Below are 24,872 nucleotides of genomic sequence, written 5' to 3' on the forward strand. Positions count from 1 at the left end.
TTAGGAAAAGTCCAACGTTCTCCTTGTTTCTTTAGCCTTTTTCTTAAACCTTAAATTAGGCAAATGTGCTAAATATTACCTTCTTAACATCCGCCTGGTCTCCAGCAGCAAATTGAGCGCTAGAGTTAAGGTTAAGCCGTGTTTCAGATCTTCTGTTGTTTGCTTTTCTGTGCACCTATGATAAATTTGTGAAAATGCAAAGTGAATTGACACAAGCAGGACCAAAAACAAGTGAGGGCAGTAATGAGGAGGTGTTGATGGGAAATTAATGAATACCAGACAGGTTGAAAATAGGCTGAAACCGTTATAAGAAGTATAATAAGTTATAATCATTTTAACCGTGGACAGCCCTTCTGCCTCCACAAACATGCATTAGAAGTATTGCAGCATGCTGCATGCATTTTCTCTTCATCTGTAGCAAATAACATCGAGGTGTTGCAGTTTTGGATTTAAATCTTTATAAAACAGGCAAATTTTAAACTTCAACCAATAAACTTTAAACTCATCTATTTTAACCCTTACATACTGTTCAGTTCAAATCTGTAAAAAATACCCTAAATTTATTTCTTTTTACCTGGAAATTTGATGTTTTTTCTTAAATATACCCAAAATTTATAAACATGAAAACTTTTTTTTTTTTTTAATTAAGACCCTTGATGTGCAGCTGTTACAGATGTTTATACACTTAAGCCGTTCTAGGTCAAATTTTATCCCGTATCTATTCAGATGTATTTTAAATCCACCAGTGTGGGTCAAGGAAAAAATGATGATTTCAGAGAATTTGAAACTGTAAAACTGTACGTGTGTGTGTGTGTGTGTGTGTGTGTGTGTGTGTGTGTGTGTGTGTGTGTGTGTGTGTGTGTGCTTTTTTATGGGACAATAGTGATAGAGTTCAAGGAGAACCTTGTTACTGTCAAGGTAAATGTTTGTGTTCCCACCACATTAGCCCAGGTTCCCACAGGCACAGGCACCTGCTGCTCTTTAAAGGATCATGGGGGAATATCCAAACAGCTTAACAGTAAAACAGCACAGGAGCGATGGTTTATGGCACACATAAGAAACATGACATCTGAAAAAGGGTGGCATGGTGGCACTAACAAATCATGAGTGGGACCTTTCTGTGTGGAATTTGCAAGTTTAACGCATGCTAGAGTGCCTGGAGTGGGTCTCCTACAGGTATTTGGGGTTCCCCCACAGTCTGGAGCAATGTGTCAGGTTAACTGCCACACTTGTGAGGTGCTGCTGCATGAATGTATGATTAAAAAGTAACTTGCAGTTAAAAGTGTTTTGAGTAGTCGGTAGGACTAAAATGATGCTCTATAAATGCAAATACATTACAAGTACAAGAATCCACTGTGCAAGAAAATATTCTAACAATGAACAAATTATTTGCAATTTAATTGTTTATTTATTCTGATCCAACTGAGAATAAAAAATTAGATCAAAGGAATGGTTAGAGAAGTCCTAATATTATAACGGCACCTGTGCTGCCATTTCAGTGATTGCGGGAAACATGCAAATCCCACACAAGCAACATTTCCTATCAGTCAAAGGAGCTTGCAAAGAAAGCAAAAAGAAAGCAAAGAAAGCATCAAGAACTCCACTGACTTCACCGACAAGGTCCAGAAACTTACCCTGGATCCAGAGGAAACCATGGTGTCCTTTGATGTAGTCTCTCTCTTCACTTGCATACCCACCACGGAGGCCGTGGAGACTGTCAGAAAACAGAGGACAGGACCAACTTCACACCCGATCAGATCTGCACACTGTTAGACCTCTGCCTCACCACTACATATTTCAAGTACAATGAAGGCTTTTACAGACAAAAACATGGCTGTGCCATGGGCTCCCCCGTGTCACCTATTGTAGCCAACCTTTACATGGAGGAAGTGGAAAGGAAGGCTCTTGGCTCTTTCAAAGGAAGAGTACCCAGCCACTGGTACAGATATGTGGACGACACCTGGGTCAAAATCAAGACACAAGAAGTGGAATCCTTCACTGCGCACATCAACGCTGTGGATAAAAACATCAAGTTCACCAGGGAAGACACAAAGGACAACTGTTTGCCTTTCCTGGACTGCGCTGTGCACATTGAAGAGAACGGCAAACTCAACATCGACATTTACCGGAAGCCCACACACACGGACCAGTACCTCCTGTTTGACTCCCATCACCCTTTGGAACACAAACTTGGAGTAATTAGGACCCTACACCACCGGGCAGAACATGTTCCCTCTAAGCCTGAAGGGAAAAAGAAGGAACACACACATGTAAAGGAAGCACTCAAAACGTGCGGCTATCCTAAATGGGCGTTCTTAAAGTCAGCAAAGAGGCACAGAAAAGAAGACCAGACACCAGCGAGGGAGGATAAGAAGGACAGACGCAACAACATTGTCATCCCCTATGTAGCCGGTGTATCAGAGAAACTCAGGAGAGTTTTCTCCAAGCATGACATCCCAGTGTATTTCAGACCCAGCAACACGCTCAGACAGAAACTGGTTCACCCGAAAGACAAAACGCCAAAACACAAACTTAGCAATGTGGTGTATGCTGTACAGTGCAGCGAGGAATGCTCAGACCTCTACATTGGAGAGACCAAACAGCCACTTCACAAGCGCATGGCACAACACAGAAGAGCCACCTCCACAGGACAAGACTCAGCAGTCCATCTGCATCTTAAGGATAAAGGACACTCTTTCGAGGATGCCAATGTTCACATTTTGGACAGAGAGGACAGATGGTTTGAAAGAGGAGTGAAAGAAGCCATCTATGTCCACTGTGAGCGACCATCTTTGAACAGAGGCGGGGGTTTACGACACCAACTCTCTGCCATCTATAATCCAGTTTTGAGATCCCTTCCCAGACGCCTTAACGTCCACTCACATCCTGGGCCATCTGACCTCAGGAATTCGCATGATAAGGTGGGGCCAGGTTTCACAATGAACACACCCGAAACTCTGGCTGATTGGGACCCACGCCCAGTTTCCCACCTTGGCTCAGGCGATTAGAGGATCATCAGGGGGTCCTTTTGTCCCTCTGTGGGGGGTCACTCCCACTAGGTTTATATCTGGGACTCTCCACCATTTGACCTTAGAACTGAAGAAGATTCTCGGATGAGAGGTGAAACGTCTTCAAGCAACTTAAAGAAGTCCAGACGCTTTTCTTTGCAAGCTCCTTTGACTACGATGACCTGGATGACTGAGAACCTTCACAGACATTTCCTATCAGTGCTTTGAATGCACAGACTAGCCTGGAATAGGTATTGTTTGTTCTCTAAGTGTTGATGAATATTAAATTAACAATTATGATACATGAATGAGGATAGTGTTAAATGGTTTTAGTGGTTATATGTGGTCATATAATAAATCCCAGCAGTTCCAGAATGTGCTCTTAATAAAATATAATGAAATCATTATGCCTGCATATTTTCATGTCTTACGTAAAAAAGAACATTGTGTTGTTCAAAAGAAGACATTTTTCTCCAAAACCCAGTAAATATACCCTTTCTTCTCATCACTGTATACCTACTTATATATTCTAAATAGATCTGTATTTCAAAATTTGATATGAGGGAAATTTTGTTCTGGGTTAAATCTGACAATATTTACCAAAAGTGGTTTCTGGTTTGTTGTTGTGAGCCTTTAATCAAGCTTCTAATGTACAGTTTTCAATGTGGTGGAAGCAAAAATGAAAACTGTGGCCAGGTGAGGAGAGTTATTCTTATCCATAGGGCCCTGTGTTGTTCAGCTTAGTCTTCCAGTTGTGGAGTTGTTACTGACTGCGTTTAGGGATGGGGGGGTTGCCCTGGAGCAGATGCAGGACACACTGGAGAGATTACATCCCTTAGGCTTAGGTACACGTTGGAACCCCCACCCACCCAAAGGAGCTGGTGGAGACAAGTGAGATGTCAGTTTTCGAGCAGATGGAAGAAAGTGCAGTGTATAACTGCACTTGAGTTTAAATAGACAAAGAGTCACCACAGATCCAACAGGGAACATCCAACAGTCTGCTTTCCTCTCCGTGCACCTCGCCCAGCACTGGTGTCTTTGCCAGTCACAGACCAGAGACGCCAGGCCTGGGCAATTATGGCAATTTTTGGATGACATCAGACCAGAAAATGAATGATTTCATTTAGCTGTCAATTTTTTTTCTGGATCTGCTGTAGGATGCAGAACCTATAATAGAGCATGTCAAAACAAAGTGGCAGAAATGTTTAGGCGTTCACATCTGTAGTTGGCTGGAAGGTAATCCCAGGCTGGTGGGGCTGGTTTGTCTGTTAATAATGACCAGTGTTCAGTGGCGGCACTCGCAAAGAGTAGGCTCGAGCTCCCTGAGAGGTTGGACCACCCAAAGACTTTAAGAACATCCTTGTACCTTCAGCTGTGTGTAAGTCTCTATTTACCGCCACACACACACACACCAAATCTGCCATATCCAACACTATTTTGGCAGGTGCCGCAGTTTCAGGCTACCTTTGACCAAAATAACTGGTGGTGCCACTGCTAGACACAATCCAGCCAAAATAACCAAATGAGTGAATAAACTAGAAGGAGAAGGAGATGACTGACCCAATTTCTGAGAACAAAATGTAGCATTATTTTATGTGCAGATTATAAAGAAATCTTTCAGTCTGCAATTGAAGTAGGGTCAATACTCCAAATATGCCTTCAAAGACAGAAAAAAACTGGAAAGGGATATGTAAAATATGTACTATAACTTATCCAGAACCATCAATTACACACTGGCACTCTGGACAGACACTGAGTCATTTGTATAGTGTGTCTGCAAAAAGATCCTGTGGTTCTTCCAAAGGCTGCGATTTGATCTCTGAGCTCTTTTTCGTTTGTGTTTGAGCTTCTGCTTTATGCTGACAAACAAGTTCATAAAGCCTCTCACTGCAGACTGAAAGAGGGATGGGGAAAGTCCTTCAAAACACAGAAACAAATCAGTTAGTCGTGAATGGAAGCGCAGCTTAGACGGATGCTGCAGTTTTTGGATGGGAGGGTGGGATTCAATCCCCGCTGTCTGTGCTGGAGAACCTGGCTGTTTGCAAACATCCCAGTGCATGAGCCCTTTAGATGAACCTGTGAAACTGACAAAGCTGAGTTCCCATGCTAGCAGGCTGAATTGTGTTAGTGTGTAAATCCCTTCTTAGTCTCATTTCCTTTTCAAATGCTCACTAATCCAGTTACTGCACCATATTTCAAAAGCTACAAAATCTATTACACCTTTCCTCTGCATTTGCAGCTATTGCCGAGCTTTCTGTTGAACTCTCCTTCTACTGTGTTTTAAGAGAAGCTGGAATGGAAACTTTGTGTAGTATCTCTTCCTGCCATACACAATAGCACATCTGGCTTTGTTTAAACATCGTAGCGTAAGTTATCAGCAGAGCTGTAAGGCAGACCTTTATCAGCTGATTAATGCAACTAGATACAAATTTTTAAAAAGTTTCCCATAACATAAGTGCAGTTGCTGATGTCTGGACTGGACTTCCTCATTTGTGACTGAGAGTTAACAGATCTGAGAGAGGATGTCGTTTTTTCCAGCAGCCTAATCAAGCAGCTGATGTTTTTATTTGGCAATGATTTTACTCCGGATGCCCTTCCTGACACAACCTTCCCCATTTATCCAGGCTTAGGACAGGCAATAAGAGCACACTGGTTTATGAAGCCACGAGTGGTGGGTGGGGGGGGGAGGTCTGTGGCTTCATCGCTGCCATAGCTGAAGCTGCCAGGTAGGAGGGAAAACAGGACCACAGAGAAAGTTCATGGATGTTGGTATGAGTGAAGAGGGTGCAAGGGTTAAGATGAGAGGGAGCAGGTCATCTGCTGTGATGTCCCTCATCATCATTACCTCTTCATCTTCCAGAGCATTTGTCTTGTCTTCTTCGCCTCACCCACAACCAGTCACAGCAGATGGCTGTCTTTCCTGAGCTGGGTTCTGTTGGAGGTTTCTTCCTGTTGAAAGGGAGTTTTTCCTTCCCACTGTCGCCAAAGCACTTGCTCATAAGGGTGTCATCTGATTGTTGGGGTTGGTTCTGTCTTCTCTGTAATATTGTATAGTCTTTGTCTTACAATATAAAGCGCCTAGAGACAACTGCTGTTGTGATTTGTTACTATATATTTAAAACTGAATTGAAATTGAATAATAGCCAGAAGAACAAGAAGAATCAATTTTCTGACACAGTTAGCATACATGTGCTCTCTTACTGAATATGCCCATTTACAGAAATCCACGTTTATTCTTATGTCAGTTAGCAGGTCAGAGTGAGTACAGGTAAACCTTTGGAAAATCATACATAATGTCCAGAAGAGTTGTCTCCAATTACTTAACCCTAATGGATCTTCAGGATCTGCTACATGGAAAGAAGCTGCTACAGCAAGAACTTTGTGCTCCTGCATGTTTGTGAAACATATAAGATTCTCCAAGCGTTAAGGAAAGAAATGCAAAAATGACTAAAAGCAACCAAAAAAAAGACAGTGGTTTCGTCAGTAGGCCTTTTGTGCTTAACTGGGGGAAAAGATGTGTGAAAATGATGAAAAAAAACATTTGATCAAAAGATAATGAACAGCTTCACTCTGAGACTGGCTGAAACAAAACACTGATTAATGATATCATTAACAGTTGTGACAACATTATTTAAACCAATTACCCCTTAAACTTTGTATTTTATATTTGATCTCAGGGTATGAGAGGTTTTTTTTCTCTCTTTGGGGGTTTATCTGGTCTCTTATTACGTTATTTGTTCTTTTAGCTTCATTGCTTCATCTGCCAGGTTGCTTTGTCTTAAAATGAAAACTGTTTTAAAACTTTTTTCTCTGTCTTCTTAATTGAAACATTACACGGTAGCTTAGTAAATGCAGCATACTGACATGTCACAGTATATTTTCTACACTGACTATTTAACGTGAACTTCTTCTCTCCACTGCTTTGTGGAGAGAAAAAACTAACAGGACAAAAACTAACATCCAAAAGCAAGAAAATCAGGATATGATATGGAAAAGAAAAAGATGAAGAAAATGAGCTTAGTTATCCAAACAGCTTTTGGCTTAGCTTATTTCAAGTCTGTGGTGGATTTAATGTTTCCACATGAGACTCAGTTGCCCAGAGGAAAAGGAATTTTGTCCAATGAACTTCTATTGAGGAAATAAATATCCTCTTAATGGCCTTAACCTACCGCCTACTGGTGATGGCCAGAGGGGCCGATGGCGCTATATGGCAGCCTCGCTTCTGTCCGTCTGCCCCAGGGCAGCTGTGGCTACAACTGTAGCTGTGTATGAATGTGAGAGTGAAGGAATAGTGGTATTGTAAAGCGCTTTGAGGGGTCCCGAAAAGTGCTATATAAATGCAATCCATTATTATTATTATTATTATTTAGAGGTCACCCCAAGGTTAACCTGGGGTCTATCTATCTATCTTGGATTATTAAGAATGCACGAAGACAGATACAGGATATCTGTTTGTCCTCAGGAGGACACAGTGAAGCAACAGGAAAACAAAAAGATTATTAAGACAAGGAAAAGCAATGTTATCCAATCTGTGTCTGCAGAGCTGGGGAAACCAGGTTATTGGGTTACATCACTTGGCTGAAGGCCAGAGGATACCATAAGTCTGCCACAGCATGCTTTAGCAGGGCTGTGTTACTCGCCCTGAAACTTTAAATGACGTTGAAAATGTAGTTATTTGTTACTTATCTGTTTAAGAGAAGACTGTTAAATACAATGAAAACAAAAATAAATTGTAGGAGAATCACATCAGTTTCACCACTAACTGGTGGACAAACCTCATTTCAGGTCAGTTAATTGTACCAGTAAGGATTCAATGTCTGAACTGCAACAAACATTTAAGTTGCTTTAAAGTTTTAAACAAATCCATGTAATGTAATGTCTACACTATCTAAGAAAAGATAGAAGCTTGTTAACTATGGTACATGATGATAATGAGATGTGAAATATTTCATTTAGCCCATATTTGGGAAATACTTCTGATGATATTTTGAATTATTATGAAATATTTATAATACTAATCACAGCCAATCACAGAGCTAACCTTCCTAATCACTTTCACTGGTTTCCTGGTGTCACCATATCTGATGCTGCTCCCTGAGTGGACCACAGCTCACCACAAGTGACTGACAGAAAATCTCTAACATTTATGTGTCCCCTTCCTTAGGAAACCAGGTATTTTCCCGGTGGGCCGATGGTGATTTTTCATTTTTATGGGCCGATGTTTTTTTTGTGTGTGTGTGTAACGGTATAAACAACGAAAGGTGGTGCATTGGCCAGATGCTGGCACATGTGTAAAAATAACTTGTTCAGTTGTTTGGTGGTGGCTATGGGGGAGCTTCCACAGAGGTCAGCAGGTGGATGAGGGAAGGGGAGGCAGGAGGAGCAGAGACCCGAGGTGGCCGCCGGTCCGAGTGTCAGGTGAACTGAACTTCAGGTAAGAAGTATAAGTATATAAGTATATAAACCAAGTTTAGATGTAGTTTATTTTCGTTGTGCTGACTTTTTACCGTCAGTTACAATAACTTGTACTGCGTACTAGCTAGCATGACGGAGTTTATATTAAAGCTGGGTGGGTGCTATGATGTTACTGATAGTGAACTTTATTTTATTCATAAGGTTAGTTAGTAGAGTTGCCAACTGTCCCGTAAAAAACGGAATCGTCCCTCATTCAGAGAAAATATTACGCGTTTCGTTTTGAGCCGCAAAGGAACAGTTTGTCAGGGACTTCAGCTAGAATGGAAAAAGACACAAAGCTGGAGTTATTCTGTCGTTACGCTGTCAGCTGCCTCTTCTTCTCTCATTCTCTCCCTCCCTCTCCTGTTTCTACTTCAGTCATGAAACTGATCAATGATCAGCTGATCGGCTTTTCTCTCCTGCTTGTTTATCGCCCACTTTGCGCCAGAAACAGGAAACCAGCGGATGTCGTGCTAAACAACAGCAGCACGTTTAAGCTTGATCAGCTGTTGTTAGAATTTATTTAATATTAATTTCTAGTATCTGTCATGATCCTGGGTCCTTTTGACCCAGCATTTTGTGTTTTCTCTTCGATTTTGGTTCTGTTCTTCCTTTGTTTAGTGTTTACTCTGTTCTGCCCGTGTGTTCCTGTTTTATTGTGAAGGTCTGCGTCTTATGTGAGTGTTTTCAGTTTGCCTCCCTAGTCTCGTTATGTTAATCACTCCCAGCTGTGTTTCCCACCTGTGTGTAATCTCCCTGTGTTCTCTGAGTGTATTTAAGTTGTATTTTCTGTCTTAGTAATTGCTGGTTCGTCTGTGTTGTTTCCCCTTGGTCTCCCTGCGTCTTCCCATATGTATTTCTCCGGACCTCCCTGCATCCTCGTTCTGGTTTGTCTTATTAGTTTACCCAGTTTAGATTTCCAGTTTCATGTTTTGTCGCCACCGCTGTTTGTACTTACCCACCCCTGTTAATAAACACTCACCTGCACCAGAGCCGCTGCCTTTTGGGTCCTTCCTACATTCCACACGGCTTGCCCCGGCAATCCGTGACAGTATCAGCTGATGTTTGCTGGAGCCACAGCTGTAAAAGCTGCTGGTCATGATATCGGTTTGGATGTCTGATGAGAGGGAAACATGAAGATGAAACCAGGAGATGTCCTTACTGGATCATCAGAGCTGAACAGGTGATGGAGAAACAGGTTTACCTTTTAGGTCACATGAATGAGTTGAAGGGAAGTTATGAACTGTTTCTGAGAGACAAGTAACACCAGGATCCTTTTCTATGTAGCTGACAGCTGGTAACTGTGCAGGGGCGGATCTAGCAAAGAGACCATAAATGACATTTGCATTTTCTGTTGTACAGTTAATTTGCTGTTATGGATAAAAAGTGTCTTTTTTTTGGTTTCAAAATAGCTGATAGCTATTCGCTGATAGCTGCCAACATCTGCGAACAAATAATTCTATAAAGTTGTTCTATATAGTGTGTAACTGTTCATATAGAGCGTTATGATTTATTGCTAATGCAATCATATGGCACATTGACTTCTGAGGAAATTTTAGATGGCACTCATCATCAGAAAGGTTGCCTACCCCTGTGCTGCAACCTGCTGGGGGTGATGGGAGAGAGATAGAACAAACAACATACTGTGGAGGAGAGCCTTTAAAATAAAGCCATGCTAATACTATCCAGCGAAAGCACGACTGAATCCTCATGTGCCCCCTGTCCTTACTTTGTCCAGATCTGATGGTATTAGTCTCTACAGTCTTGTGTCCAATGAGCCTGATACCAATGAATGAAGAAAGTTGTTTTCATATCTATGTGTTCTGGTCCTCACTTCCTGCCAGGGAGATAAATATCTAAGCACTGGAAAACACAGCGTCCAAAGCACTCAACAGACTGACCAAAGTCAACAGAGCATACTGGATAACTCAAATATTAAATCCTCTTATGAATAAGGAAACACTGTGTCAGCTGGGTATTTGAAAAAGCAGCTAATGATGAGTTACAGACTCTGTGGCATAAAGGAAAATTGTGTTTTCGAATAGTTATTTTTCTTGGGGTTCTCCTGCTCATGTCACAGCTTTTAACAATGAACTTTAAACCTTTTTGGTGGCGAGACAAAATGATTTCATGAGAAAGAGAACTGCTCAGTTTTATGTCTCACTGTAAAAACTGCTCGACAGTACAAGAATTAAAATTATCAACAGAATAGCTGGAACACACAATGGCTATTACATGCTCATAACTCACTCCCCTTTGACTGTTTAACAAGTGTGGCTGGATGTTTCGAAAGGCGTTCAAGTAATAAAATGGAAAATCTGTCGTGTTCATCCCAGGGACCAGAAAAGTTTTATCTTGGGAGTCATCACTCTGTGTCACCAGGAACAGATTTCTCAGCATTAAATGTCTCATTCAAACTCATTTCATATTGTTTTCTTAAAATTAATTCAAGTGAATTGTGTGATTTCTTACATGCATCTGGAATCATTTCTTCCTCTGACAGCCTCTGCCATTTATGAAATTTATACTCGGATAAGTGAAGATGGATTGAGTTTTATTTTTTAATTGAAAGAAATACGGTTTGTCAAGCAACGTTTCCAAATCTGATCTAAATCAGTGAAAACCAATGTTCTACTAGATTTCAAAACATTGTCATTCACATGTCAACTCAAAGAAAACTTACAATTTAAAAAAGTTTTTTTTAAACTCAAATGATTTCTTTGAGAGTCCCGATACTGATGTTGATCCGTGTTACAGATGGACATGGTTGGAACAAAAAAAAGTAAAAGTAAAATGCGCATTGCCAAAGCAAATGTGTGATTCATGTGTTTTGACGAGGCCTCGTTTTCCATCTGATCTCAGCTTTAGATGGAGAAGAAACGCAGTTTGATAGAAATGTTGGTTTTGAGTGAGGAAACTGCCATCCTCAGACGTTCTCCAATGACCTTGGAGCAACACCAAGACGTGGAGCGTTTAATGATTTTGCTCGCATTAATATCAACACAAAGCCATGGAATTATTATAACCAGATCAGCCTGATGTGCTCAGCAAACTGGTAGCCAAAAAACTCCAGCCACTCGCAGCAGGAGGCAGATTGTGGGGGTTGAGCAGCCAGACAGCGGCGGTGGTTGGGAATACAGATCTGCTTTGAGACGTGGAAAACTTGAAATGTGGAACAATGACTTTTATTGGGCTGTGGGTAAACAAATCCACAACAGTTTGGAACCAGGTACGCATGCGTCACCCGCCTCTCCTCCTGGAAACCCCCTCCTGCGAGGATGTTCGGCTAGCGTTGATGAAGAGTGCGACGGGAAGGAGGACACCAGTGAAAGGAGCTTTCTTGATGGGCTCTCACATGAAAAATCTTGGAAATATAAATTTTAGAAAAACTGCCACCACAAGCTCCATTTGGTGGCTCGTCTAGAGCTGTTGATCTCATCATGTGAACTTCCACAGAAGATGGAAGTTCGCCCAGTTGCTTTTAAATAGTAGTTGTCAAAATTAATATTATTTCTGAGATTATAGACCATTTCCCAGGCTGAACATTTCCATCTTAAAAAGCCTCCAAATTCATCCAGTAAGACTGAACGGACCAAAGATGACTAACACGCCCCGTGTTAGTCATCTTTGGTCCGTTATTTAACAGACACTGGAGAAAATCACAAAATTAACATTTTTACCTCTGCTTAAAAAACTGTCAGGTTTGAAAGTTGGCTGTGACAAACACATCAATGATCCTGTGCCATTAAGTATCAGCCATAACTCGAATTACAACAAATGTGTCATCCTTTTTAGTCCAGTAAGAGCAGTAGGTGGTGCATACTTATAAAAGGTAGAGGAAATGGGACATTGATGATGGTTCAAAGATGAGCTACTGAAGCAGGTAAACATTACCAAAACCCAGCAAAAGTTTTGTCTTTTGGCACATCACAGTTTGTTGTGAAACACTGATTTCATCTGAACTATTTCTACACTATTACTTTGTAGCCTGTTGCAGGCTGATTCAAATCACCACTCCTCAGTGCGAGGTCCTGTGAGATCACTTTGTTTTTTTGTGTGTAGTCTTTGGCCTTCAGACCCTTTGTTCCAAATATAATATTCCAAATATTAGTAAAAAAATGCAGATAATCTTACAGTATTTGCTTATTTTACTAGTAACATGTAACATTTTATCCCAACAACAGTATAAATTATGCGGCATCCTTGTAGTGTGGATTTTTTCGTGTGCGTGACTGGGCGTGTGGTTGCAAAATAGCAGGCGATAGTTTGCCTCATACTGAAGGGTGTTGTGTCGTTGTGTTCTCATAAAATCATTTTTATAGCTGAATGAAACAAGTGGTAACGTTTGCTTTCAAATCTTTTAAATTCCTGCTGACAGAACTTTTTTTATTATAATATTATTTTTATAGACACTTATTTGTTTCTCTTAGGATTTATGAATGTGCTTTAGTGCATAAATCTTTAAAGAGATTTATGCACTAAATCTCAGGACACGGGAGATTTATTTGCAAAAATTAAATGCAATTTTGAAAGAGGATTTTAGCAGTGATTGTAGTAATTTAGCTGACTAAATGCTTATCAATTGCTGATAATAAAATGAGTTGACAGTCCCACCTGAGACATCATAATGTTTGGATGGGGACAGAGTGGCCCTCTCAGTGGGTAAACTCTACACACTGTAGCCATTCAGTTGGACCGGCTCACTGGATAAAGTTAGGATTGTTTGTCAGTGGGCTGTAATGCCAGGAATGCTCAGGGCTGTCTCCCCCTGTGTGTGTGAGTGTCTCTCACACTTCTGCCTCTCCAGCAGCTGTGGTGACAACTCATGCTCCCTGAACCCTGAGGTGAAATCATAGAGTCTATTCCTCTCCTGTGAGCTATCTTTGTACCTCGACACGCTCCTTCAGATTACCCCGTCCTTTAGCCGGCTAACCCAGACTGTTCACTTTAAACTCTGCGTTGGCTTTTCTAGTTTGTTCCACCAGCCCATAATGACATCACTCTCTAAACAAATGCACATACAGATGTACACGATCATTCAGGCCACTCTGATGATTCACAGCTTTGGTCGAAGTAGTGTCCTGAATCCACATCTTGCTTCTCTCCTTCGAAATGTGTTGGGGAGTTTAAGAGCAAGTTGAAGTTATTAAAGATACCTAGTCAGCTGTGAAAAACTTTAGTCTGGGCTAAAAAGTCAGGGCAGACTGTCATTTCTTCATCTTCTTATTGTGAAAACCTTGTGTTTCCAGATCTGGCAACTTAATAATTGCAGGCTTGCTATTTATTCATTTATTTATTTATTCATTAATTCTGGTGTAAAATCTAAAAAAGAAACTAAATCCACACACAAAAAAGTTGGAACGCTGTGTAAAATGAAAATAAAAAGAAGATATTTGCTAATAACCCCATATTTTAGTCACATTAGACCATAAAAACATTTGAAATGTTTAAACTATTTCATGATAAATATTAGCTCATTTTGATTTTGATGCCAGCAACATGTCAAAAAAAAAAAAGACCCCAAAGGATGAGGGCAACAAATAAAAGAAACAGCTGGAGGAACATTATGCAGCTGATTAGGTTAATTGGCAGCAGGTCAGTAACATGATTGGCTCGAGAGCATCTTAGAGAGAGTTTCTCAGAAGTAAAGATAGGCAGATCTGTAAAAAAAAAAAAGGCTGCATCTTTAAAATGTGGAACAATTTCAAAATAACATTCAACAACAAAAAATTGTCAAGAATGAATATATAATCATCTGCATTCAAATATCATCAAAAGACTCAGAGAATCTGGAGAAATTGCTGCGCCATAGGGATAATGTCAAAAATCAGCCTTGAGGCCGCCTGGCAGCACAGCACAGCACAGCAATGATTCTGTGATGTAAATCACTGCATGGAAGATAACTTCCTGTGAACACCGTGCCATCCACAAATGCAGATTAAAGCTCTGCCATTGCAAAGAAGCTGTATGTGAACATGATCCAGCAATGCTGCCGTTTCTGCTACGTCGCTCATTAGCTTTAAAATGGACTGAGGCAAAGCAGGAAACTGTTCTGTGGTCGGATGAATCAAAATTTGTCGGTATTTTTGGAAAGCACAGATGCCGTGTCATCTGGGCTACAGAGCAGAAGAACCATCCAGCTTTTTATGAGCACTTCAAACGACTCAATCTCTGAAGGTATTGGGGTGCGTCAGTGCCGATGGAACTGGCAGCTTGCACATCTGAAGAGGCACCATCAATGCTGAAAGGCAAATACAGGTTTCCTATCCAGGCTATGTCTTTTTCAGGTATGGCCTTGCATATTTCAGCAAGATAATGCTTTATGCATTTATTGCAACAGCATGGCTTCATGTTAGAGGAGTCAGGGTGCTGAACTGGCCTGCAGTTGACAACTTTTACCCAATAAAAACAATGGAGATGAAAAACGTGAGAAAGCAGACCCAGCACTGTTGAGCAGCTAAGAATCCTTCATAGGACCAGAATGGAACGGCATTTCTCTCCAGACGTCCAGCAGCTGTTCTCCTCAGTTCCCAGATGTTTACTGACAGGGTGCACAGATGTACCATGATAATGTCGTAACTTTTTGTTACATGTGGCTGCCATCAAATAGAAAATGAGCTAGTATTTTTCTTAATGTGATACATTTTCTCAGCTTAAACCTTTGATGTGCTTTCTATGTTCTGCTGTGAACATAATACGGGGTCTTCATGAGATTTGAAAGTGCATTCTGTTTTTATTTACACTTTACACAGCATCCCGGCTTTTCTGAAATATGCTCATAAAACACTTTCTAAGCAGAGAGTAAACCACCCCTCTGAAACTTGTCATTTTGGTAGCAACATGCTTAAAGTCCTAACCGGGTGACACTTTAAAGTGCATTAAACGGGATGCAGAGATCAGAGCCGCTCGGACAAATTCACCTCGTGCAGAACTTTTGTTGAGCTCATGGATTTCTGAGCACTGTACCCCAGCAACCAGCAACACACAGACCGCAACACATATCTCCACCAGCTGAAGCTGCACTGTCAGTGTGCTCCAATCATCCAGTTCAACTGAGACATGTGTTTCCCTTTTGCACCCTGAGGATGATGTCACATCCACAGAGTCATGTGCTCCCCAAGTACAGCCTAATTTAAAACATATCCACATCCCTGAGTCAGATCAGTGTGACCCGCTTTTAAATTTTTGTTTTACATCACAGAGCTAACATGAAGGCAAAAGTACACAACAACAACAGAAAGAGGTACAGAGTGAGAAACTTCCTGCGGATAATGGGTTAGTGGGACTTCATAATCGCTCCCTTAGGCGAATAAACCCTTTCTTGGGCGAGATAATAGCACACATACCAGGACAGGGTGAGTTTGATTTGTGTTGTGGCAAGAAATTTGCGAAATCTCTGTCATTACTGCGTCTCTGTCCTGTCCTCACCCTGGTTTTGCACAGGCGTGTGCAGAACCTCAGCCCGCACACAAACTCCTAATTAAAGCCTGAATTAAATCTCTCACAGAAATTGCTTTGTTATCTCTATGATAAAATGTTTCATTTCAACCACTGCCACTATTATTATAAATCTATCAGCAACATAGCTCACTTTTCCTTTCTTTCATATAATCTAATGTTTCATATGATAATACCATAACAGGTCAGAATTTTAGCTAGAAGCCATTGACAATATCTTCACACAAGGATTAATGTTGACCTTAGAACCACTGAAACCATTGTGTTGCCGCTTGACTAGTGTGCAAACATTATAGGAATGGGAAATGAACGCACACTTTGGGACGTGTGGTGAATATATCGCGGGTAAAAAAAAATGAAAAAAAAGAAAAGAGAGCACACAGTGTTCCAGAGCAAGCAGGGCCAGTGATCATGACAGATTAATGGGGATTGTCATTGGAGAGGAGTTCAAACCAGCAAGAAATCATTTCCAGTCAGCTTGTTGCTATTTACACCAAACGTAACTCTGTGGCTCTTAAATTTCAATGTTCCTGAAGCTCTCATTTTATAGAGCGTAAGAAAAGATGATCATGTTCAGGGTTGAATGCAGAAAAGACAATGAATGAAGAGTGTAGGTTTTTTTTTTTTTTTTTCTAAATGACATCAGAAACAGCAGTATGCGACATTACGTGATGGCAGAGCTTCAGTTCATCCTTTGTCATTTTTTTTTTTTTTTTTTAATAAATAGGACAGGGGGAATGAATGAGAGAAAGAGGGGGAGAGAAAGAAAGAAAACCAAAGGGGAGAAGAGACGGTGAGAAGGGGGGGAAGAGAGAGAAGAAAAAAAAAGAACTCCTGGGTCACCTGTATGGAGAAAAAAAAAAAACAAACAAAAAAAACAAACAGAGGAGACAGCAAACAACAAAGAGCAACATAATAATAGAGAAAACAAAGCACCATCACAATAAACTAGCTAGTCATAGATATCAATATTTACTAAATAATAAACGATATTGTGCAGCACGCAAGATAGACAGCGCACAGTGTGCTTTGAGGTAGCAGCCAAGAAAGCTTTAGTCCGCGTCTGTGAATACCCATGTGTGCATACCTGTGTGGATCAGCATGCTTGCATTCCAAAGGTTTCTCCATGTAATGATCTGCTAGGGAGTGTGGGGGGGCCACAGCCCCGTCCTCCAGGGTGTGAAGCGGGTATGGAGGAGATCAAAACTCCAGACATCCAGAGGCCCCCAGAACACAAGAGACCATGGAAGACCAACAGAGGGGCAGCCGCGCCACTGTTCCAGTAAGAGCTGAGGAGAGTCCCAGATGAGGGCTCGCCCAGCAGCCGCGGAGCAGAAGTCAGGGGGAGTTGCAGTGACGCGCCCGTGAGCTCCGCCGGCCCCCAGCTGTGCCTGAATGACCGAGCCCCAGGCCGAGAGGCCGGGGGCACCCCACCTCCAAAGGGGCCCGAGCGAGCCCCAGGCCCCAGGCCCCGACAAGCGGCCGCCAAGGAGTGAGCCGGTGTGTACCCGGACGCCCACCCCCAGACACAAAGAACCACCAACACACCGACACCTGAGGGAGTCTGCCACCGGCAGGGGAAGTGGTGGTGGGTGGAGATAGGCCTCCAAACCTTGGAGGGCCTGAGGTGTCCCCAGAGAGGTGGCGTCTGATACCCAACCTGACATATAGACACAGACATACAGGCACACACAGACACAAACATCCATTCCCACCCTCATGCTCTCATATGCACTCACTCCACACTCAACCAACGTGGAGACAGACATAAAGAGACGCTGTACACACAATCACACTCCCCAAGCGTACTCTACAAACCGGGTCTAGGTACCCTTGCCCCTGGAGGGGGGAATTGCACCCAGACCCAGGTGGTGTTACCCTTTTCCCTGCGGTGGGGAGAGGCAGACCACCCCGACTCCGCAGCAGCAGGGAGGCCCCACACTCCAGACCGCAGTCGGACGGCCAACTCCTCCTACCAGCCCTCCCGCTCCAGCAGGCCGCAGAGAATGGGGGTGGGAGAAGACTCCAAACCTCCCTCCACCCGCTCATTGTGTAGGTTTTTAAAAACACTTTATTTATGTGCACCTTTAAGAGGACGCAACCCTTTCGCAACCTGCGATGGTAAACACTTATTCTATTCAGGGTGGCGGCTGCACTGGAGTCAGTCTGTTGCAGGGCTAACAAGGACCACAAGCAACCTGACATGCATGTCTTCAGAGTGTGGGATGAAGCTAGAGTACCTATATGCAAATTCCACACACAAAGCTTTCAGCAGACTGGTGCATTCAAACCCAGGGTCTTTTTGCATTGAGGCATAGTGCGAACCATAACATCATGTTTCCCCTGTAACCTTCATCTCTTACTCAACTCTTAAATGCTTCGTCTACCAATGAAAATCAAGGAAACATGACTGCATTACCCCTGCCCTTATTGTAAAATGACTGAACTCAATTAAATTCCATTTTATTTATATAGTCACAACAACAGTCAAGGTGCGTGACATTGTAAGGTAAAGACCCTACAATAATAGAGAGAAACCCCAACAATCAGACGACCACCTCTGAGCGAGCACTTGTCAACAGTGAGAAGGAAAAACTCCCGTTTAACAGGAAGAAATCTGGTTGGCGGTGTTTAACTATAAACAGATCAGATCTGTGAGAACCTTTAATGTTATATTTTGTCCTTTAAGTAGCATCATAATTTTAAATAAGGAGACTTTAACCCCTAAATGTCAAACTTTATTACACCAGGAAACATTTTGTAAGTGATTTTACGCTCAAGTCACTCAGAGCTAAAAAATAAATAAATAAATCTTGTGGAAAATAATATTTTAGAGTCAAATGTACCATTAAACAGATTTTTCTGCATTGTGACCGAAAGTCTGTTTCTAACTTCTCATTTGTCATTTCTTGCTTTCAATGGAGTGTTTGACCTCTCAGGACCACCATAGTTGCGAGACCACAAACCAGTGTGTGATGATGACCTCTACCGCAACCAGTTTGGGATGATGGAAGGAAGACTGTACCAAAAAAAAAAAAAAAAAAAAAAAAAGATTTAGAGATAAATAACTAATGATTAAATGCAGAGTGGAACAGAACGTCAAGACTTTAAGGATTTGAAGGCACTGGGAGTCCACAGTCTCTAAACAGGCTATTCTGGCCATGTGTGAAAGATAAGACACAAGTAAAATAATTTCATATTGCAAAAATGATCAGGCTAACTGTACTTTATCTTGGCTCCAGCACTGTTACTCCACAGCGACCTGACTCTGTGACCAAGACCAATACCCTGCATTTAACAGATTTATGCAAAGACAGGGCTGTGCATCGCTTTAATAATACCACATGTCTAATTCTGCCTTTCAGCATCAGCGTGAGTAGCTCTGTTTAAAAAACAAGAACACATGCGTGAGAGTCACATACCCGGTATGGCAAAAATGATGTTTTTGTTCTCAGTTTTCTGAGTAGATGTAATTATTGGCCCAAATAAGAAGATCTGTGGTCTGCTATGAATCCATACGGGCTCAGTCACTCAGTGTTTAAAAAGAGAAAGACCTATGTGTTTAAGGATTTTTGATTTTGACTCAGACAAAATGACATGGATATAGTATCAGTCAAGCAAACTGGGCTGCGTTTCCAGCAGTAACATGGGTTGGGAGAACAAGCCAGCCTTTGTTATAAAGCTTTAGTATCACAGAGAGCAACCATTGTGCTTTAGAAAAGCCTCCTTATGGTTCATGTCCTCAGATTGTAATGGATCCTCAGCCCCAGTTTAACAAATGCAAGTGACTCCGGCCAACAGTGTATGCATTTCAATGGTCCTGGTTACTGCAAACGAACCAACTCATCAGTTGATCAAGCGTGGGACCAAACACCGAGAGGAAAAGAGGACAGACTTTTGAGTCACTGTGTGTCACGTCTTGGCCAAAGCACATTGTTTATTGTGGACACGTAACAATATAAAAACTCAACTGTGTGAATTTTGAAGCAGCTCAGACAATGACCAGTCCTAAAAACCAAAGATTAAAATATCAACAATCATTACAGGCCAGCAGAAAATAACCACAATACCAAAGGAGGGGGGGGGGGGGGGGGGGGGGGAGAAAAAAAAAAACCAAAAAAAAAAACCAAAAAACCACACCCTCAAAAATGAATGCAGAGAAACCGAGTAATCTAGAAAACACTGGATGCACAATTCTCACTTTACAGATGTTTTCAGAACATTGTGGGATTTTTGTTTGTCGTTTTTTTTAAGGCACTTGGGAGTGTGATTACATTCCCTTTCAGAACAAAGAACAAAAAAGAAAAACTACATATCTTTGGTCCGTATGAAATTTAAAAAATAAAACAAAATAAAAGCCAGGGTATGAAAACACCACCAGCTTCATCGTCTGCTTCCTCAAAAATGCACACCTGACAAAGTTGTTTTTTTTAATACTTAAAGATATTATCGCTACATCTCAGAAATGACCAGCAATCTTACAGATTCTTCTCTTGCAAGAGAAAACAAGTGGAAAAAAAAAAATTAAAAAATGAAGAAAAAAACCAAAAAAAAAAAAAAAACTTGTCGGCTCAATCAGATGTACAGCAGTACAGGATTGTTTTTATAAAGTCACATTTGGCAAATGGGTTTCATTATTGTTTGTTTTCAGTCCACATCCTGGACAGAGCGATGCAGTGGAGACACAGTGACCTCCGCGCCCTGACACCAGCTCAACTGCAGGGCAGCCACGTCTGATATGAAGCACTGCACGCGGCGACCTGTGGCGGCTGCACGTGTGCAATATAATAGTTGCTGAAGTTTATGTCCTGCACATACGGCGCTGGCTGGTAGTAACAGGTCACATTGGTTACCGTGGGGATAGCATTCTGCTCAGCCAGCACCTTCAGCGCCAGCATGGAGATGAGGCTGAGCGTCTGGCGCCGCTCGTGGCCCATCAGACACACTGTGCTCTCGTTCACTACTTGGTGCAGAGTCGTGAGGCACTCGTACCGCTTGTGCTCCATCCCGGCGAAGTGGTTCTGCAGATAAGCCTCGAGCTTTCTCTGCTGCTCACCTATGTCGGGGAAGTCAATGAAGAAGCGCGAGCACATGTAGCGCTGCATCTGTTTCATGTCCGCCTCTGACGAGGGTCTGAAGCCTCGCACGAGCAAGTGGCAGTACTTCAACAAGCCACCCCCTCTGATTTCTTCAGGGGTGCGAGTAGCTATGGTCCTCTGACACAGATGTTCCATAGCTTCTTTGAAGTCCCCGTACACGCTTTCACCAATTACGGTGGGGTGAAAGCTCTCAGACATGGGCGTCTCAGAGCAGCGGTCAAACAAGAGCAGAGAATCAAGGCAAATCTGGAAGGAGTCTACACTGAATTCAAACTGCCGCCGTAAAGAGTCCACAAACTTAAGCTCCACGTTCTTGCCTGTGTTGTTGGACAGCGAGATGAGGCTCCAACGGTCCGTGTCATTGCAGACTTTCACAAGTTTCTGCACATAGGCCTCTTTAAGGGTCAGTGCTGTGATGCGCTCCTTAGAGACCCCGGCTGGCAAGAAGTCCAACAGGCAGTCCAGCACGACGTCTTTCACCAGACGGAAGGCCTGGTCATCTTTCAGCGACACGCCAAAGATCAGGTCGAGATCCTTGTAGCCTAGTCCCGTGTCCTGATGGAGCACGTGGCTGGCAGCCGAGCCGTTCAACCTCACATCCTTAACATGCACACCTCTTTCCTCCAGCCTCGCTCGCACAACCTGGACAGGGACGAGACAAATACAATCTTATTAATAACATACAGTTTCCTTGAACAGGAGGCGAAGGTAATTGCTTCATAGGATCAAAAATGGCATTTAAAAAGACTCAAGTCAAATCAATAGCTGGCATTAAGGGTCAATAGCCTTTCCTTTGCTCCAGTGATCAGCACATATTTAAACACAGGAGTCTTCTCTTTGTGTAGCCACATCTGAAAAGGATCATCTACATCATCGCTATTAGGTGCGAAGGGAAGGGTCGGAGTCCTCAAATAAGTCATCAAAGATTGATTGCGCTTACATGCCCAAAGGGAAATGATACCCCACATGCGCCATAAAACATTCTGTTCTCAAACATTTGGAAATATTTAAAGAGTCGAGTGGTAAGAGCTGCAGCTTCCTTGTTCTATCCGTCAGTCTATTTGGGAAGTTTGCTGTGCATATGCCTAATTAAAGTGACAGACGCTAGAGATGATTAGGATAAGAGTGTAAATATGTGCTTAGCTGACTAAATGTGTTAGCGGCACTTTGACGTCACAGCATTTTGGGAACTGAAACAGCCGAACCTGCTACACAAATTAGTTGTTACGCCTCGCATGCAATCCTAAATCTTCCTACCGGCACTAACCTGTCAGATTAGTGTCTGTTGACAATCCCTCCCATGGTGATCAGATAACATGACAGTGCTATTTATACATACTGGGTCAGGCTACAGACTGACAAACACTTGAAGACAAGTCATCCCATCACACGGCGGAGGAACAAAATTATAACTGAAACCTAGAAGCGTTGCAGTTGTTTGGCCATAAAGAAGCTCCAATTGGGTTCAAATTCCATTTAGAAGCAATGATAATGTTTCTAGTTTCTTCTGTGACCAACCTGATCTGCCAATCACAGTAAAATTCACTCAGCCCCACACTGAACTCCTTCCTTTGCTCCTACATGCTTGGATGCAGGTGAGTAGTTAAGATCCCCTCGCTTCCCCTGGAAGCCCAGGTATTATTCTGCTGGCTTAGGATCAAATCCTTCCAGAAAGACTCCAGCTCCATCTGAACTAGTCGGTCTTTCTTTAAATAATAATGAAGAAAGGGCATGTGAAAATGTGTGTTGTTCATTCATAAACCCTGAGCAGAGCATATGCTGTTATCCTAATTGATGCGGGACTCTTACTCCTGCAGGGCTTCATGATGCTGTATCGGACACAGCATGTTTATACCTCCAACCCCGCAGCTAGACAAAGCCCCACACTCACTCATGCCTTGTGTGATGCATAGCATAAAAGGTACTCACCTAGATCAATTCAAAAGACAAGGATAAATAGCCTTACTTTATACATCTTGCCAGGAGGTTCATTAGCTTTCCCTACATGAATCATAGATGCATTCTACGGGGTTTCCATGAGTCCAGAGCAAGCCTGAGAGTCCCCTCATCTGGGTCTCAAACCTGCATTTAGGCCTTTCTGCATGTTAAATGGAGCATTCATCTTTTCCACAACCACAAGCATCAAGCTCCTGGGCTCGCATGTTTGCTGAGCTCATCTTGAATATGTCAGTGAGTAAATTACAGAAGGGGGGGGGGGGGGGGGGGGATTCTTTAACAGCTGTATGCACATTTTGAAACTCTAGCATGGGATTTTCTCAGCACTTTAATGCATTGCCAACAAACTCAGATACACCACAGGGGAAGTGAAACGTGATCCAGCCACAATGCATTAGAGGCTGGAAATGTGGAAGCCGTTCAGGGCCATGCTAAAGCCAGCATATAACAGGTTTCCCTCTGTCTGCTGTTTGAATATGACGGAAACCAACGCTGCATTTTGACTTTTTATGTGCCAGTAAATCAACATTAAATGCTACAAAGCAAAAGGATGAAGTAAGCAGACATGCAGGAAACTTTTAGAACGTTTGACACAGTAATCTGCTAAGGAATAAACAGCACTGCTCCAAATAGCAACGCAAAGTTAGCCCCAGAATGAGGAAACAAAGCAAACAAAATTATGTTATGGAAATACAATTAAGCAAGGAGGGAGCCAAGGAACCGAGAGGGTTACATCCTGAATGGATCAGTAGGCCACCAGAGGACGGTGAGGGGTTTCCAGTGTTCAACAGAGTACAGCACTGTTTGTTTTGTGGTAGTTTATTGTGCCATTAGTATTTCACATGAAACTAGAAAGAAGAAAATACGATTTTTTAATTTAAAAAAAAAAGACGTTGCTTGACTGAGAGGTCCTGATTGATATTAATAATTTAAATATCATGAATTTGGCTCAAATTGAGCTGTCAATATAAAAGTGAAACATTTTATCATTTTATTTTTTCTTAATTCTCTCTTGGTACCTGGACAATCTGGCGGGGCTGTACGGAGAGCGTGGGGAAGTTTCCTCGGCCGTGGATGGGGATAGCCTCGCCCAGGATCGAGTCCAAGCGCTGCACCTGATCCCAAGACAGCACGCAGAACCGCCGACTGTGATCCGACTCACCAGACATGGCGTTGTGAACTTTTAAGTCCCCCCCACCCCGAGAAAGAAATCAGCAGAGTGTGAATCAGCGCTTCCTCCCAGCTCAGCTCGGTGTCTTCAAAGTGCGATAATTCCTGTGTGAGCAGATCCGGATATTATTACTGGAGGCAAAAGACCGGAGAGGAAGAAAGAAGGGGGAAAAAAGTTTCTTCTCAGATGTGGATGTTTCAGTGGGAGCCGCAGTTTCCTCCTTTCTCTGTGCGTGCTGCTGAAATCCGGTCAGTCTGCGAAGGTCCAGAGGGTTTAAAGGCTCCTCATTAGCATGAGCCCTGTGATTGGCTGCTGTGTTTGGTCATTGATTATGGATGCCCTGCCCTGCCCGCAGGGAACACCCTTCATGTGACGTACTTGACAGCTCGGTGAGTTCTGCTCCATCTGCGGTGCAACCCCGCATACCATCAGGGTTTTCCTTCAAACCAACACTCCTGGGATCTGCATCGCTTCAGCTCCGGTGCTGCTAGAAATATTAGCTATTAGTGATATGTCATAGATTAGATTACAGTTGTGCAAACACGACACACGCATTTCACCTTGCAACCTTTTCAAATTTCTTCATGGGGAAATATTTGCAGAGCATACAGGATGTTTTTGCTGTATGCTTGCGTCTATATTGTCCAATTGATCATGCAATTAATGATCATGCAAGCCTTAAGAGCAATCATAAAAAAAACCGAACGAAGTCTGAGATTTTCCTGG

General features: G+C 42.4%; 1 protein-coding gene and 1 long non-coding RNA gene across 2 annotated transcripts; one reads left to right on the top strand and one right to left on the bottom strand.

Annotated features, from left to right (window-relative positions):
• Window positions 1-16,448: 16,448 nt before the first annotated feature.
• Window positions 16,449-20,008, top strand: LOC309716775. Its single transcript, XR_014279514.1, has 2 exons — window positions 16,449-16,534; window positions 17,977-20,008. It is a non-coding gene; the product is annotated as an uncharacterized lncRNA (long non-coding RNA).
• Window positions 19,833-24,548, bottom strand: tent5ba (terminal nucleotidyltransferase 5ba). The gene is made up of 2 exons (XM_082550791.1): window positions 23,995-24,548; window positions 19,833-21,661 (listed from the first exon to the last, which is right to left on the bottom strand). The coding sequence occupies exons 1-2, from the start codon at window positions 24,142-24,144 to the stop codon at window positions 20,633-20,635; spliced, it is 1,179 nt and encodes a 392-aa protein (XP_082406917.1). The 5' UTR covers window positions 24,145-24,548; the 3' UTR covers window positions 19,833-20,632.
• Window positions 24,549-24,872: the final 324 nt, after the last annotated feature.

The sequence above is a fragment of the Aulonocara stuartgranti genome (assembly GCF_965226115.1).
Source record: "Aulonocara stuartgranti genome assembly, chromosome: 11".
NCBI classification, from domain to species: domain Eukaryota; kingdom Metazoa; phylum Chordata; class Actinopteri; order Cichliformes; family Cichlidae; genus Aulonocara; species Aulonocara stuartgranti.

Excerpts from the sequence above, each read along its gene's own strand:
- tent5ba (XM_082550791.1), bottom strand. The coding sequence starts at position 24,144 with ATGTCTGGTGAGTCGGATCACAGTCGGCGGTTCTGCGTGCTGTCTTGG. Across the intron at positions 21,662-23,994 it reads AGCCCCGCCAGATTGTCCAG|GTTGTGCGAGCGAGGCTGGA; the intron begins GTACCAAGAGAG and ends GTCCCTGTCCAG.